The 16,761-nt window shown below is 33.4% G+C and overlaps 1 protein-coding gene across 13 annotated transcripts in view; it reads right to left on the bottom strand.

Annotated features, from left to right (window-relative positions):
• The window catches only part of SPAG16 (sperm associated antigen 16), a 951,825-nt gene that overhangs the window by 925,370 nt on the left and 9,694 nt on the right, over positions 1-16,761 (bottom strand). For all 13 annotated transcript variants that reach the window (XR_002339403.1, XM_021076085.1, XM_021076087.1 and 10 more), the window contains exons 2-4: positions 11,211-11,257; positions 10,080-10,175; positions 6,298-6,416 (exon numbers count right to left, since the gene is read on the bottom strand). Coding sequence is in view for 12 of the 13 variants with exons in the window: in XM_021076085.1 (XP_020931744.1) it covers positions 6,298-6,416; positions 10,080-10,175; positions 11,211-11,257 (262 nt within the window). In the remaining variant the exon portion in view is untranslated. The remainder of the gene's footprint in view (positions 1-6,297; positions 6,417-10,079; positions 10,176-11,210; positions 11,258-16,761) is intronic.

Here is a 16,761-nt window from a genome sequence, read left to right as displayed (position 1 = left end):
GCTAGGCAATTAAGTAAAAATGAACATTGTTAAGTACATGTCCAGGGTTTAGGGAAAAAGTCAGATCATGCAATTTAAATTTGGAGATCGTCAGTAAATAGATCCTTTTTAGGGTCACAAGACTGGATGAGACCAGTTAGGAAGTGAATGTAAAGAGAGAAGTCAGTCAGTCCTAGGACTGTTTCAAGACTGGGAAGAGAAGGAAATATTACCAAATACAGACTAAGAAAGAGGGTGCACTAAAGTAGTGAAAGAAGAGGAGAGCACTGTGGCTCAGAGGCCAAGTGAAGAAAGTGTTCCAAGAAATAAGAAGTGAACAACAGTGACAAATATGCAAGGAGAATGACTAAAAGGAGTACAAAGGATCAGTCACTGAATTTGGCAATGTGAAGTCACTGAAAAAAGTTTCAGTAGAATCATGGAGATGAAAGCGAAACTAGAGTAGGAAGGAGAGAGTATAGGAAAACGAAGAAGTGGAAACAAACTCTTTCAAGGAGACAAGCTGTAAGGCAGAGCCCAGGAAATCAAGATTAACCTAGAAGAGAAAGTGGAGCCCAGGGGGTTTGAGGTCCTCTTTTTTTTTTTTTTTTTTTTTAATATATGACACTTGATTTTACATCTTTATACTTATGGAATAATCCAGCAGAAAGGCAAAACATTTGCAGTGCAGGCAAGAGAGGAGACAAGTGCAGGAGTAATGTTGTTGTGTAGGCAAGAGGAACTGGGATCCAGGAGAGGAGAGCTGGCCTCAGAAGACAGTGTAAACAGCTCAGCCTCTGTGACAGGAGATGGAGAAGGCTGAGAACAAGGTGGCAGCTTGGTAGAGAAGAGGCAAGAGTTGTGGAATTTCTATTTTCTCAGTGAAATAAGAAGGAATGTAAGAAAATCATACCTAAATCAATAAATAATTATAATTTTAATCATTATATTTAATAATTAAGAAAGTTAAATCCATTAAGAAGATGTGGTATACATACACAACGGAATATGACTCAGCCATAAAAAAGAACAAAATGACATTTGCAGCAAGATGGATAGAACTAGAGACTCTCACACTAACTGAAGTAAGTCAGAGAGAGAAAGACAAATACTGTATGATATAATTTATATCTCAAATCTAATATATGGCACAAATGAAGCTTTCCACAGAAAAGAAACTCATGGATTTTAAGAACAGACTTGTGGTTGCCCAGGGGGAGGGGGAAGGAGTAAGATGGACAGGGAATCTGGGGTTAATAGACACAAACTATTGCCTTTGGAATGGATAAGCAATGAGATTCTGCTGTATAGCACTGGGAACTAGATCTAGTCAATTATGATGGAGCATAATGGAGGATAATGTGAGAAAAAGAATGTATGTATGTGTGTGTGTGTGTGTGTGTGTGTGTGTGTGTGTGTGTGTGTGAGTGGGTCACTTTGCTGTACAGTAGAAATTGACAGAACACTATAAACCAAGAGAAAAAATAAAAATCATTATTAAAAAAATTAAAAAATAAAATGCATTCAGGCAAAAAAAAGTTAAATCAAAAACATACAGAGTGTAGAAAAACATTTTGAGTAATAGTTATTAACAAAGAAATCCCTACAAAGCTTGCTATAAATGAGCTAAACATTAGTTTAATAACTTAATTTTCAGCACTTTCATATTAAAAATATTAACTTTCTTAATATATTATATACTGTCATATGTTATATGTTATGCCATATGTTTTTGTGTTATATATCTCATTGATATCAAAAAATAGCCAAAGAACCCCTGCAGAATATCCAAAAGGTTAAGATAATAAATATCAAATGGTATTTGCTACAATTTATAAAAGAATAGATAGATAACCATTTCATCATAAAATCACTTTTCTAGCCAGATCTGGGATGTGATTTATACTTTTCTCAGAAGAGAAGACATAAGAATTAACTAAAGTATTGGACCATAAAGATTTTCTGGCCATAAAGTTGTTTTTTAGGAACTTGCTTTATTTTATGCAGAAAAAAAATCACTAAAATTATTTCAGTAAGAAAGAGATATGTAGTCTTCTAAATTAAATGTTATGTAAATAAAGTAATGTGATAAAATAAGTACAAATCAAAACATAACAACATAACACATACTACCTTTATCATATATAACAGGATATTCAAAAATTATTTATCACACAAAATTTCTACCATCCATATAAAAATATCCAAGATGATTTTAAATTCACTTTAAAACACTATTAATTAGGAATCAATCTATGAACTCCAGATATACATTCTTCAGTAAAAACTGCTTTTCCCAACATAAGATTTTTTTGTTTTGTTTTGATGTGTATGTGTGTGTGTGTGTTAAACAAATAGCCTTCACTCACCCTTAGTCTAAGACTGAAAACGTTCAGATGGAAGAAAAGATTGTGATAACTATTAGGAGCTAAAAATAAAATGTACTATCAATACAACTGCCAATGAAATTACTACCAATAAAATCATATTAATGGTCTTATTTACCATAACATCCACAAAATACTATATGGAAATGGGAATATGTACGTATTTCAGGGAGAAATTGCATAGACTTTCATAAAATTTGTTTATATGCCAATAGTTTAAGAACTACTGCCACAAATGACAAGTAGTTTTGCAGAATTTCCGTAAACATATAAATGGTGTCCAGATTAAGGGTTATTTTTCCCTCATGATGGCACCCAAGACACAGGACATAAAAACCAGGGAAATCAGCCTGGCCTGGGCTGACTCTGCCACTTACAGTCTGTGACTGGCCGATATCCTAACCTCTCTAGCTAAACCCATTTCCTCATCCATATAGTGGAGATGTGATAGTGGCTTCCTGCTACACATAGCTGTCCGGAGAAGTAAATGAGATTAAGCATGAGAACATAATGTACTAATAAAAATGATACAAAGTACATTCATGACTAACAAGCCTAAGGCTTCATCTTAAATATTTTTAAATCCTTCATATTTAATAAATATCATACTAAATCTGGCTATAAAATTTAAGTATTCACTTGGTAGGTTGCCTCCTTGATAACATAGTAAATAAATCTCTGCATAGATAGAGGTCAAATTTAGCATACTGCAACACAGTAAAAGTTAGATTTTTTTTTTCCATTTTTAGGGCCACACCTACAGCATATGGAAGTTCCCAGGCTAAGGATCAAATCAGAGCTGCAGCTGCCAGCCTACGCCACAGCCACAGCAACACTGGATCTGAGCTGCATCTGCAGACTACACCACAGCTCATGGCAACACTGGATCCTTAACCCACTGAGCAAGGCCATGGATTGAACCCACATTTTCATGGCTACTAGTCAGGTTCATTACCACTGAGCCACAACAGAAACTCCTAAAAGTTAGATTTATAGAAGTTACGACATTCCTGTGTTTTACTTAATCTTGTTTGGGGAAAAGAATTCTTACAACATGACATAACTGGAAGCCAACTCCTAATCAAGTGAACAGTAATAGGTTTAAATGCTAAAGGAACAACTACATAGTTGTGTGGGATTTATTGAGAACCAGTAATGTATATACAACACCACACATACATCCCACACAAACTGGACAACGTAAGGGATTTTCAGGGGGGTTCATTCTAGGCTCTTGATTTAAAACCTAAACATTACAATAAAGTTGTAGTAACTGCACTACCCACATTTTAGTAATTATATATTGCCAGATTTTACTGGTTAAAAGCAGCAATATTTACCTTTTTGTGAAAATTAAAGCAGTATATTACAAATATGACATTTCTTCTGTAATTAAGAAAAAAGTTAAAATAGCAAATAAACATTATAAATAATTGCACTGTCACCTTTTATGGCATTTGTATTACCATCCCACCTTCAGTGGAATGGTAGGAACAGAAGCCAAACTAGAGAGAACCAAAGAGTAAATAGGAAGTAAAAGTGTAAAGAAAGAAAGAAAATAAACACCTTTGCTTTCAAAACATTTGGCTGTAAAGAGAAGAAAGGTGGGAGTAATGAGAGGTAATAAGTGGAAAGAGCAAAGAAGAGCAAGAAGGTACATTTCTGCTTAGTAAGTCCTGATCTTACTAAGAGCCAGCAAAATATTGCAGTGGTGGAAAGGAGAGGATTGACACATGCTCAGGTAAGGGTATCTAAAATACATACCGTATTTTTCTCCACTTTAAGCCTTTCTTTAATTTTGTCCCCAGGGAAATTATCATTGTTGACAGAGCACTTCTAAAATGGTCATCAAAATACCACAGACTAAATCCACAGAGCAGACTTTTTTGTGCCATAGGTTATCATATATATGTATAATGTTTTTTGTAAATGGGCAGAAAATAAAAATTAAGAAATCAAAAAAAAAAAAAAATCTTTCCAGGCCATATGGTCTCTGTTACGACTAAGTTAACTTTGCTGTTATATGTTATAATGTGAAAGCAACCACAGACAATACCTAAAAGATAGGTCATGGCTGTGTTCCAATAAAATTTTACTTATACAAACAAAAGGCAGGTTAGATTTGGTCTTAGTTTGCTGACCCAAGATTAAATGGATTTACTGCAATTACTATTTGAGGAATGAAGGAACATAAGTCAAATTTTACTGCCCTGGTTTTTTTTGTTGTTGTTTTTTGGAGTTTTGTTTTTTGGTTTTTTTTAAACAAACCAACAACTGAGAGGCCTTGTTTCATCACCTCTTGCAAGATTAAATGAATTAATAGCAATGATTTATTACAGTGCTTCTCTCCATAAGAAATTATGAAAATAGAATATATATAATATTCTGATAGTCTTACTATGCAAAATAAGTAAAGGTTTAAGATAAAAGTAAAAAATGTTTCATTTAAAATTAAAATATCCAATATAGTATAATCTCATTACAAATAATTTATAATCTCATTACAAATTAAAAGGTAGGGATAAGGATAAAATTATTTGAACTACGATATTACTAAACCCATATAATGAAGAGATATTTTATACAAATATTAATTTATGATTGTAATATTATGCCAATAGTATGCTTACTTAGGGATTCTATAAATCCTCATACCCAAAACATCGTCTCAATTCAAACGGCTAAATCTAAAAAGACAATATAGCTACAAACACCTAACTGTTAAGAGTATATTTGGTTCCAGAATCTCCAAAGGGAATCATTTCATACTTCAGCCTGGCCAAACGTGTAAGCACTACTTGTCCTAACACACATTCTTACAAGAAAAAAGGGAAACTGAATGACATTATCTTTCATTTCATTAGTACTACAAATTAATCATCTACCTACTTGTACAAAAACGTATTTTCTAGTACATTTGTAATTATTTCTTAAGGACATTTTTATAAAAATCATTCACACAGTCTCCAGATTTAATTAGAGTTATTATTTTTCTACCATCAAACTTGCTCTTTTTCCTAAGCTATATTAATGAAAAATGGTTCTCCTAGTTAGATTTATTAATATTAGATATGCAATTTTAAATAATGAAACTGTTTCTCCTATGCACATGATCTCTGCAGATGAGAACCGAAAAAGCAAAATATAAATATTAAATCAAAGTTGGATTAGTAGAAATCATATATTACCCCTATATTTAAAATTGGGATTGAGATATAAAACACTATAAACTTCTTTATATATTATTCCTTCATTCTATAATGTGCAATGGCTGTTAAAACTCATTTTATTATCCAATTATTTAATAATATTTCATTATTATTATTATTTTCATTAGGACTCTGAAAATATGCCTATAACATCACTGCTCTAGCAAAGAAATAGACAGTATACCTATGGATTTTTCATAACCAATAAGTTATGCAATTTTTCAATTTATAACAAGAAAATCTTGTGTCTGGGTATCACTTGAAAGATTAATCCCACTTACTTGTAAATTAAAGATATTTATAGTAAAAGAATCAGTTTATGAGAAGAGTAAAGCAGGCCATTACACTTTAAGTAAATCAAGCAAAGCAGTACTGATAGTAGGATGTCTTAATGTAAGAAATAATGCCCTTATAATTATGCAAAAGATTTTTTAAATATTTCATAAAATAGCTTTGCATTATATAACTTCACTTGATTTTTTTGCTTCTTGAAAATCACCTAAATTTGAATATTAAGAACAGATGTTTAATAAAAATTTATTTGAAATTGATATCCTGATAGTGTGTGCATGTGTGTTTTCAGTGGTGATGATGAGAAAAGTTTCTATCTAGTTCATTCATTTTGCATAAGCTGAGTCACTCAAAGTCTTTTAAGATGATTAAAAGCATACATGTGAGATAATGTAAGTATTTCTAGGTTAAGTAGTCTTCTGCTTGTTTACCATTCAGATTGAAAACAGTCAAGAGTTCTGGTCATTCCCATTTTGATCAGGAAATTGCAGAGAAAGTCTTCTATTGCTTCAGGTGCTGCAGGCTTTGAAGATAGGACTGTTTTCTGCTCCTAAAATTTAAATGTATAATTATTAATTTTGAAAATATCAAAGCTTTGATTAATGGCACAGATAGGCATTTTGTTCATTTATACATTCACTTTTTAAACAATTTTGTTGAATATTATGTTTCATGAACTATTTTAATTCCTAGGGATAAAGCAGTGATGGAAACAGACAAGACTTAGCCCTTTTGACAGTCAAATGGATGGGAAGAGAAAATAAGTAACTACATTATGAACATACAGTGTGACAAATGGTACTAAGTGCCTGGGGGTAAAAACAGAGGGCTGAAGTGAGGGAAAGCCAGGTATGGGGCAGATACATGTGTGGAACTAGGCTGCTATGTACATAGGGAGACAAAGGAAGATTTCATTGAGAAAGTGGCACGTGAGCATAAATTTAGAGAAGAGGTAGAGTCCTGTTTCAGATACAGCATTAGCAAGAACAGAGGCAAGCAAGAATGTGACTGGATTGTATGAAAAACTGTAAGGAGGTCAGCTTGCTCTAGCAATAGTACATAAAACATTTTTAATTCTTTTAAAAATCATTACAAAAAATTTATAATTTCTGATTAAAATATATGACTTTGTGCCTTGATTTTTAGAAACATTATGGAAGAAATTATGTGCAATAGAGAATTCTTGCACTACTACTTCATAATGGTAGTAAATGAATCTATCAACTATATCAGGGGTCAGTTAACTGTTCCAGTAAATAAAGTTGATTAGAACCTCGCCATGACTCTTGTTTACATACTGTCTATGGCTGTTTCTGCAATACATGAGAGAGTTGAGCAGGTGTAACAGCGACCTCATGCCCCTCAAAACAAAAGATTTTCTACATGCCCCTTGAGAGAGTAAGTTTACAGATCCTTAAACAAGAGAAATGTAGTTATTTCAGCAAATGAGATATATTAGGACAGTCAAAAAACTATCACATAAGTCAGTACATTAAAAAATTAATGAGCAAATTCTTTTAAAAAAATCATCATCATCATTGTCTACAGGGTACATATTTTCTTCTGATCAGAAAGAACTCACTCATATCACTGCAGACCATTTGGATAGTCAGATTTAGTTTCACCTACTGAAACTCGGCAGTGGATTTTCTTTCCAATATCTCCTTCTCAACTTGGTAATGGTGACAGACCAGGTTACACAGAATGCATAGAACAGTTAACCAGACATGCACTAAAGAAAGAGAATCTTTTTTGCCACAAAAAGTTCTATAAATACCTTAATGCTGATGTTAATTACTAGTTACTAGTATGACAATCCATATAGTGGTGAGTTTAAGCGAATTTGGGGACCGGAGGAGCTACAGAAAATTACTGACAAATGATAGGGTTTTGAAATAATTTTTTTAAAGCTCATGTAGAATAACTTCAAATCCCCTCCTAAGATCATTTTTTAAAAGGCATTTTGTAGCATTGTTGATTATGTGTAGACCCTATATCAAACATCATGGGAGATGCCAAAGTAGCCAAAAACAGCATACCTGCCAAGTTATATATATATATAACTTTAGGTGAGGGCATAATATAATTAGAAGTAAACATTCATCATACAGTAATAAATGCTACCTTGGCATCTGGGGTCAACAAATCTGAATATGATTTTTTGGGGCCTTCTTTAGGGCCGCATATGCAGCATATGGAAGTTCCCAGGCTAGGGGTCAAATCGGAGCTGCAGCTGCCAGCCTACAGCACAGTCACAGCAACAGTGGATCTGACCCACGTCTATGAACTACACCACAGCTCACGACAACACTGGATCCTTAATCCATTGAGCAAGACCAGGGATTGAACCTGTTTCCCTGTGGATCCTTGTCGCGTTCATTACCACTGAGCCACGACAGGAAATCCCAAGCTTGTAGCCTTTTTAGTTGGTTTTATAAACAATAAATATTCTTAAAACAGACTATGGCAAAACTCAAAGCTAGTTTTTAAAGATAAAATACTACAGAAACAAAAATCAAATGAGAAATATATAATTGACACGATTATAAAATGAATCCATATTTAATTTTAAAAGTTTAAGGGAAACTTTTGTTAATTTTCTGCATATCACTGTTCCTCCTCAGAATTCAAAAAAACAGATAAAAACTTAAATGATAGCCAACCAGCTTTAAATATATCATATATCTAGAAAGTTAACTCTTCCAAAGTTATGATAAAATAAAGCTTCTGAGAAATTGATGAAAAAAGAATTACTGATATTTGGTACAGGAGATATGATAGCTACTACATTCCATTTACTCCCCAATTGCCTTTTTTTAATTTATCTTTGGATTTACAAAGCATGATGCCAGATACAAAAATGCAATTATAGTTCAGGTCATAATTTGGGAGGGGGGGTATTTATTTTTCTCATAATGAAATAGTATATATTTTAATTTTTTAAATGATTTTTATATTTTTCCATTTAATTCAATGATGAATATATTCATTCACTTATTTAACTGCTATTCATTCGGAGTTTATTATGTACCAAGCACTGTGTTAGGTGTATCTACGTTACAAACTACCAATGCAAATGAGTGATACATAAAGAATTTTTTAATCCTTCTTTATTTAATGATGAAAAGCAAGAAGGAAGATGACAAGCAGACCATATCATGCAACTAATATGTTTATTTGCTGCTCATCATTCAAAATGCTATATTTTAAGACTTTCCTATAAATGACTACACTGAGATATCCAATAGACTAATAAATAAGTCTACGTAGTAGACTTCACTTTGAGTCCACCTAAAAGGAATGATATCCAAAGGATACATTAGAGAATAGAGTTTACTATAAGCTAGAACCCTCCACTTAAAAAGTAATCAATTTTGGATTCAAGAAATCCTTCTCTTCAGCTTTTTTCAATTTCAAATGGACAGGTATTTTGGAAAGGTGTCAATGGATTTCTGAATTGGAGGAAATCTACAAAATATGGAAAGATTGACACAGAGCAGAATATGGAGTGAAGTATATCACATCTTATTTTGCACTGAGGAAGATAAGTGTGGACATAAATAAAAATATAACAATTTCCTTCATATTTCACATAGGTAAAGCCTTCATTTTTGAAGAAAAGTATCCTTATTAATCAGCGTTGGTATGAAAATATAAAGCACTTCAAAATATTTTTGCTATCATCATTAAATTATGTTTTCAATTTTATAGGAATGCCATCATTCTATGTACTTTCAATTGGAGGTATTATAATCAGAAAGCATCCTCACATTATTCTTTAGTGAAATTAGCTCCTAAGCCTCACAAGAAAAAAAATCATAATATATTAAGCATTCCCTGTGAGCTTAATACTTCATTAAAAAAAAGACACAGATGCTTATAAAACAAATTGTAGAATATATATAAATACCAAATTCTGCATAAGTGTTGAAATCCTTGGTTAAACTCCACTGAGATTAAAGAGGGAGAGTTCTGAGAGAAAGTGTCATTTGTTGCAAAGTCATGCAAAAGTGACCACGTATGGAAAATGACAACCCAAGGCAGAGTATATACAACTACTTACTAAAAGCTAAGGTTTGATGACAAAGAAATAGAAATGAAAAAGACATCAGGTCACAGGGCGGCATCTAGTAAGTAAAGTATGCCTTTCAAAACTTCACATGAAAAGTATCACTGTTAAACTATAGGGTATGGTTGTGTTCAAAATTCTCACCAAAATTTGAGTATCTGTAGCTTGTTCTTGGACCATCTGAATTGCTTTTGCCAAATCTTCTTCACCTTCTGGAATGCTAAAATTGTCGTCTGGTATCTAAATCACAGAAAAAGCGAAAGAGAGGAAGAGTTAGAGGAAAATAAAAATACCTTATTTCATTTCAGAAATAATTCTCCTCACAGAACAAAGGATCAAAGAAATACACTTTATCTAAGACACCATGTCATTCTGAAGACCTATAAAAAATGAACAACTAACAAGTAGGCAGCCCTCTGACTTCCCTGTAAACATCATTCAATGTCACTTCTAATGAATTTGAGATTAGCTTATGGGCAATTGCTTTTATCTATAATGACAAATGTAGTAAAAACTACGCTAAAAAAAAAAATGTTAAACCACCTGAATGCCAGCATTCTTTCCTCATCCCAGATTTTGTTCACAATTACTTTTCATAACTTAATTTCTAGTAAATTAAGTCTAATATTAAAATTAACATTCAGTAATTTCAAGTGATATGTATTATTATCTCCATTTTACCAGCAGTAATGCAAAGCCTATCTTATGTGTTTGTCCTGTCTCCTGCTTGTCCAGGCCACAGCTGCCAGGCTTTCTTTCACACATTTTCATTCACAGCTTCTGTTATCTAGGAGTGGCTCTGTCCGCCAAGCCTCAGATGTAATGATAGGTTCCATTGGAACAATGAATGAAAGGAAAGGTTTGAGACAATAAGCATATTAGACAGAAATACAGATAAGTTGGAAGGAGGCATAGGATATGAGCACGAGCTAAGTAGTAGGAATCTGAAAAACCCTATCAAGAGCAAACTGGATGAAAGGGAATACCTGCTAGACAGAGATAATAGACAGCAGTATGGATCCATGGGCCAGGTGATAAGGGGCTGATTCTGAAGGACATTCAACAGGAAAATCAAAAGAGCTAGACGTATTAACCGATCTAAATTTTTAAATAGACCTTTCATACCGCACTCATAACCAGCTGATTAGCTAAATTCAGTTGAAAAATTAGCATCACTTAAGAAAAAAATGTATATTTAATAAAAAATAAAATGAATCCTTCACAAGAATAACTATAATGAATTAACAGAATAAATATGCAAAATGAACAAATTACCTCTTCATATTCATAATCATCTTCAGATGCTTCAGTTATAGTGACCTCTAAATATACTGTCAAGTTTGAATCTCAAAATATATGGAATAAAATTATTATACTTAAAAGTTGATATAACATTAAAATACAGTATTAGATCCAAGAATCTCACTAAGTTAGTAAATGCAAATAAAGTTATTTTTAAAATTTTTCTTCTTCATATAGCCTACAATAATAGATGTTTTAAAACAAAATACTTTGTTATTTTAAATTATTATTCTATATTACCCAAATCCATAAAAAACTATATTTTTATCTCTTTCTTATCTGATGATTTCCAACTCTATTCTAAGAAGACTAACAAAAAAGTAGATAGTCTCATAATATATATTAGAAAGAGATAAAAATGGTGGACAGGAAAACTATGACGGTAAATTTTTCAAACCTATCTCAAACCACAGTGAATTTTCCTGAGTTACAGAGTCATTCACAACGCAGTGTGACCTCTTTACTTGGTTTAAAGTATTATGAATGAAAAAACAAAGCACACCAAGATTTACATATAAGTAAAAAAGAGATTTCAATGTTTTTATCAATAAAAGTTACTTACACCTCCACTCTTTCTTAAATATCTCAATTTTAAAATTATCTTTGAAAAGGCAGCTTAATTTTAAGCAAATATAAACTTATATTTAGTAGTCATAAACTATATATAGTAGTCATAATTCAGCAATTCATATATCAGCATTAAAATATGAATGGACATAACTCTAATAGCTCTGATATAAGACCTTATAAGTTTCTATAATTACAAATGAAAATTCCAAGATAACATTTAATTTTAAAATAAATCAAAACATATACCAGCAATGCTATTTTGTTTGCTGGTTGGTAGGTTTACATTTTTTACAAATATACAGACTTGATTATGCCAAGTTTAAAAGGTATAAAATTAAACACTTCAACGCACAGCAATGGTTTATGAATCAAAGATGAGATTAGCTTAGTTTTCATTTTGCTGCTATGAGAAATTACTCTGTCATTCTTGGTGGAATACTCTCCAAGAATAACCTGATGGTGTGTATAACAACTTCTGTTGTTTGTAATAAGACTGATAACACTCTTCAGCATATTTAGTAGGAGCCAGGCACTGTGCTAAGGGTTTTACATGTATTAACTCATGTCATCCTCATACTATCTATGAGACTGAAGCTACTATAATCTCCATTTTATAGATCAGGACCCAAATGCACAAAGTTACACAACCAAGAACCAACAGCCCTAGAAGTTCAGGTTTCACTCTGCTATACTACCTCTCTTACTATTTCATATGGGTTTTCTTCAAGTCTTTAAATACTTGAAGCATTTGCCAATGATCTGCCACATAGTATTAAACCTCTAAAAGATAGGTATGTATTCTTGTTACTCAGCCCCATCATAAGCAATAATTCTTCACTATTTGACTTATAACTTGAGGAGAGGCTTAAGCTAGTTCAGTTGTGACCAATCCTCAGGAACCAGGTAAGTCAAAGGACGAAGGTTTTATTGTCAAACATGAGTATCTCTCTAATAATAATATGTCCAATAATTTAGACTACAAAACTAGACTATTTAAAGGAGATTAAATAACACTAAAAAAAAAGTTGCATACCTGTAGTTTGTCCCATACCCTTAAACTTACCCATATCAAGTACCTGGAGAGAAGTACCTACCTAAACATTAGTGATCTATTATTACATAAGAGTTTCCAATAGGTTTTGCCTCACTCTCCTTTAATTCCTTGCCAGCAGCCTCCTTAAAGACCATCAGCCTACCACTAATATTCAAGGTATTTTAGTTTCACTAATATTCTACTTAAAGTAGTTTCAACATCTGCCTAATGCTCAGTGCCAAAGTCATTCTGATACTTTTAAGGTATTTCTTGCTTTAGAATCTCACTTCTAAATACCAAAATCTGCATAACAAACTCTCCAAAACTTAGGGCAATAAGCATTTCATAGTTTCTGTGGTTAAGAATTCAACTGAAGAATTCTGATTTGGGATCTTTCATGAAGTCTGTCAACATGGCAGCCAAGATTGCAGTCATCCAAAGACTTAACTGAGGCAAGAGGTTCCAATTCCAAGAATGCTGACATTGTTGGCTAAAGATTTCAGTTCCTCCCTACATGGGTCTTTCCACAAGCTTCTTAAGCCTTCAAGACATGGTGGCTAGCTACTTCCAGAATAAGCAAGCCAAGAAAGCAAAGTGAAAGCCATAGTATCTTTGATGAACAAGTCTCAAAGGTCATATATCATCATTTATTCAATATCATGTTGATTTTATAGGTCAACCTTATTCAGTATGTAAGGGTATAGGGATCACTGGGTAGCATTTTGGAGGCTGGCTATCATACTACCTTTTAGGTTTTGAAAGTATTTTCAAGAGTTAACATATGTAAATCATTCAGAATGGTGTCTGGCTTATAAATACTATACAAGCGTTTGTTAAAATTTCCCTTGTTTTAGAAAGAGATGAGTACCTGTGGAGAAGTCTCATAATCTCCCATGATCTAGTTCACCTATATGTTAAGATGAATGGACAAATAAAAGACATTCTGAATCCTTCCTCCTTTTCTAGATTTATTTTTTTCTGACACATTTGCACTTAATGATATAAAGTTTCCTGAGGTTCAGCTACAGGGAGTCAGCTTCTTTTTATGGAAAAATATGCCCCCTTTTGAGAAACAACTACTAGAAGATGATTTTATAGGCAGTCACTTGTCTTTAAGTCTCCAGAAAAGTAATGCATCTTTCATCACTGCTCATACCATAATAAATTTCACAAAGAAGTAAATATTCTAAAATGATCTGGATAGATTTTTATCATTGTAAATAAGCCAACTACTTACCAAGATTATTGTGAGAAAAACATCAAAGCAAGGCTTCTTAAACATGACTACAAAGAGAAAAAAGTGATTTGTCCTCAAAGCTTTGGAAATATCAAACAACAGTTGTATATTGCTAACAAAAAAAAAATATTCTAAGCAACAGATTTTAGTCACTAATAATATATTGTTTCCTCACAATCAAAATAGAAAAAATAAGTACCATTTTATAAATTTTTAAAATATCATCATATGGATCATAAGCATATGTACTTTTATAGCCATGTGTGATTGAATGGCACAGATATAGTCATCTCTAAATTGAAAAAAAAAAGAAAAGAAACTACATCAGAAGATTAATAGATTTGGCCAAAATCACAACTATGAGTAACAAAGTTTCTTGAATATAAATACCATGAATTTTCAACTACACCGTACTGTTCCTATAGTGACATAATGGCAAAACGCAATTTTTGCCAGTAACTTCAGTAATGAACTCTCTCCCCTGTTTGTTTTCCGAATTCTCAAGTGTCATATTACCCGCAGATAAATCCAACCCTTTAAAGAGCTCAATTTGATGACACTAAAGGAAGGAGAAGTATAAAAGAGCTACAGGGCTATAGATGCAAAGATTAAATAAACCAAGAGCAAGAGATTAACAGAACAAAAGGTCAGGAAGAGGACAAATACCCCAAATAGGACCCAGTAGCCTTCTAAATCGATACTTTTAGTATCCACATTATGATCTGTACAGAAAATCTTCCCAGACGCAACTCAATTGAAATGTGATGTTGCAGTATTACCAAAGAAGTAAATGTACTTTGGTCTGTGCGTTTGTAATCAATATGTCTATCTGGCTAGCTGGCTAGCAACACATGGACAAATGCACAAACAAATCCCAAAACAATTCTGTGGCATTTTACAAACACTCACACAGCTACAGGAAGATAAAAGTAAAAACAAATGAATATGGAAAATTGAATAGGAGAAAGGGAAATAGGAGAAAATAAATATGCAGTAAATGCTATAAGTCCTCATGAACTTAGTTAAATACAAGCCACAGGTTTGACTCTAAACTTCCCAGCAATCTGGGTAAAAAGGGGTTCCAATTCTCTATCCATCCAATGAAAAGAGATGAGTTTCTCAGTAGATGTACAGCAACCTCTGGTTCTGAATTCTAAGAGAAATCATGCTCTTCGGTTCCCATAAAGAGAATACTGTGGACTGTACATACGTTGATTCCCTTGGAACTTGGACAGCCAGAAAGACAGAGTGAAGCAGGATCTGATGGGTCATTGCATGTGAAAAAGGTTGGAAAGCACTGCTTTAGAAGCAATATTGGTAGAACGTAAACAGGCAATGTATCAAGAACCACCTGAAAGATAAAACCCTTTACTCTGTTCTACTTTTGCTGGGCAACTTTCTCATCTGTAATTTCTCTTAGGTGGTCCTATTCTCCAGGAAATGTCCATACAATTAAACTGGCCACAATTCTCATGCAAAGTTATTTTTCCACTGCAGAATAATAAACTGACATTCTGGCTTAAAATCAGTTTCTTGATGCCAAGTTGACTCTGAGTCCTTACAAAACTCCCTTCCCATGACGTACCTAGTATTCCTTCAAAGAACATCATTGAACTCCAATTCCAAATTTCATTTTTTTTTTTCTGTTCTGTTTTTATCTCTGAGATCTGGTTCCTGCCTTTCTGCCTACCTGAGCTTGAGCTGGACTATTGTACCTGGTTTTCTAGTCTTATCTTGGCACTGTCTGTCATCAACCCTTCCTCCCGGGACTGCAGCCACAGCCAGAGCACTGCCCACTTCCAGGCCAGGGACTACATCCTAGAGTCATAGCCTAGACTCAGACTAAGGTTCCTACTCCATATTTCCACTTACTCTGGAAGGAATTTAGTAATACTTGTGAGTTTGCATACTGTGAATTAGTTCCCTGGTACCCCATCACCATGGATGAACTAATTGGTAGTTTCTGCACTAACAGAATTTGCACCAAATTCTGACCTTGTAGACCTTGTCAGAAAATAGGCCAATATACACCCACACTGAAACTACTAGGAAGCCCTAAATCCAACACAGTATTACAGAAGACACAACCACAAGAAGCTTCAGAGAAGCATTTCAGCTGCCTTAATAGAGCAAAGCTTGAGGTGACAGTTGTTATGATGGGGTCACAAACGAGGTTCTGCAGATGGACTACAGCCAGAAAGAAATGAACAATTTTCAGATTAGAGCAGAATACAAAGTTCGTCACTGGTCTCCTCTACTACTGCATCTGTAGGTAGCGATCACTGCCAGCAGCGCCATCCTTAAAAAGAACTAGAGTGAAACATATAGCTAATTATATTTTTCATGATTTCCCAGAGCTGCTATAGTCAGAAATTGCTTTGTAATTTTGCCATCACTGTAGAGTCAATGTTCACAGAGGCAACCTAAAATCTAGCTGGGATGCTCCATGATCAACAGTTTACTCACTAAATTGAAATAAAAATAAATGTATTACAAATAGCAAACATCACAGTCATGTCTTCTTTCTTAGGAAAGCTAATTTAAAGAAAATAAGGTAACGGAATATGGATCAAAATGGCAAATAACTGGCACACTTGCTTCCCTATCCCCCACTGCTATTTGCTTCCTTCAGTCTTTCCTACCAAATCTTATTAACACCACATACCAGGGAACCATTATTAATT

Source organism: Sus scrofa, chromosome 15 (assembly GCF_000003025.6).
Source record: "Sus scrofa isolate TJ Tabasco breed Duroc chromosome 15, Sscrofa11.1, whole genome shotgun sequence".
NCBI lineage: Eukaryota > Metazoa > Chordata > Mammalia > Artiodactyla > Suidae > Sus > Sus scrofa.
The sequence above is the reverse complement of the archived record's forward strand: the minus strand, read 5'-3'. Positions and strand labels throughout refer to the sequence as shown.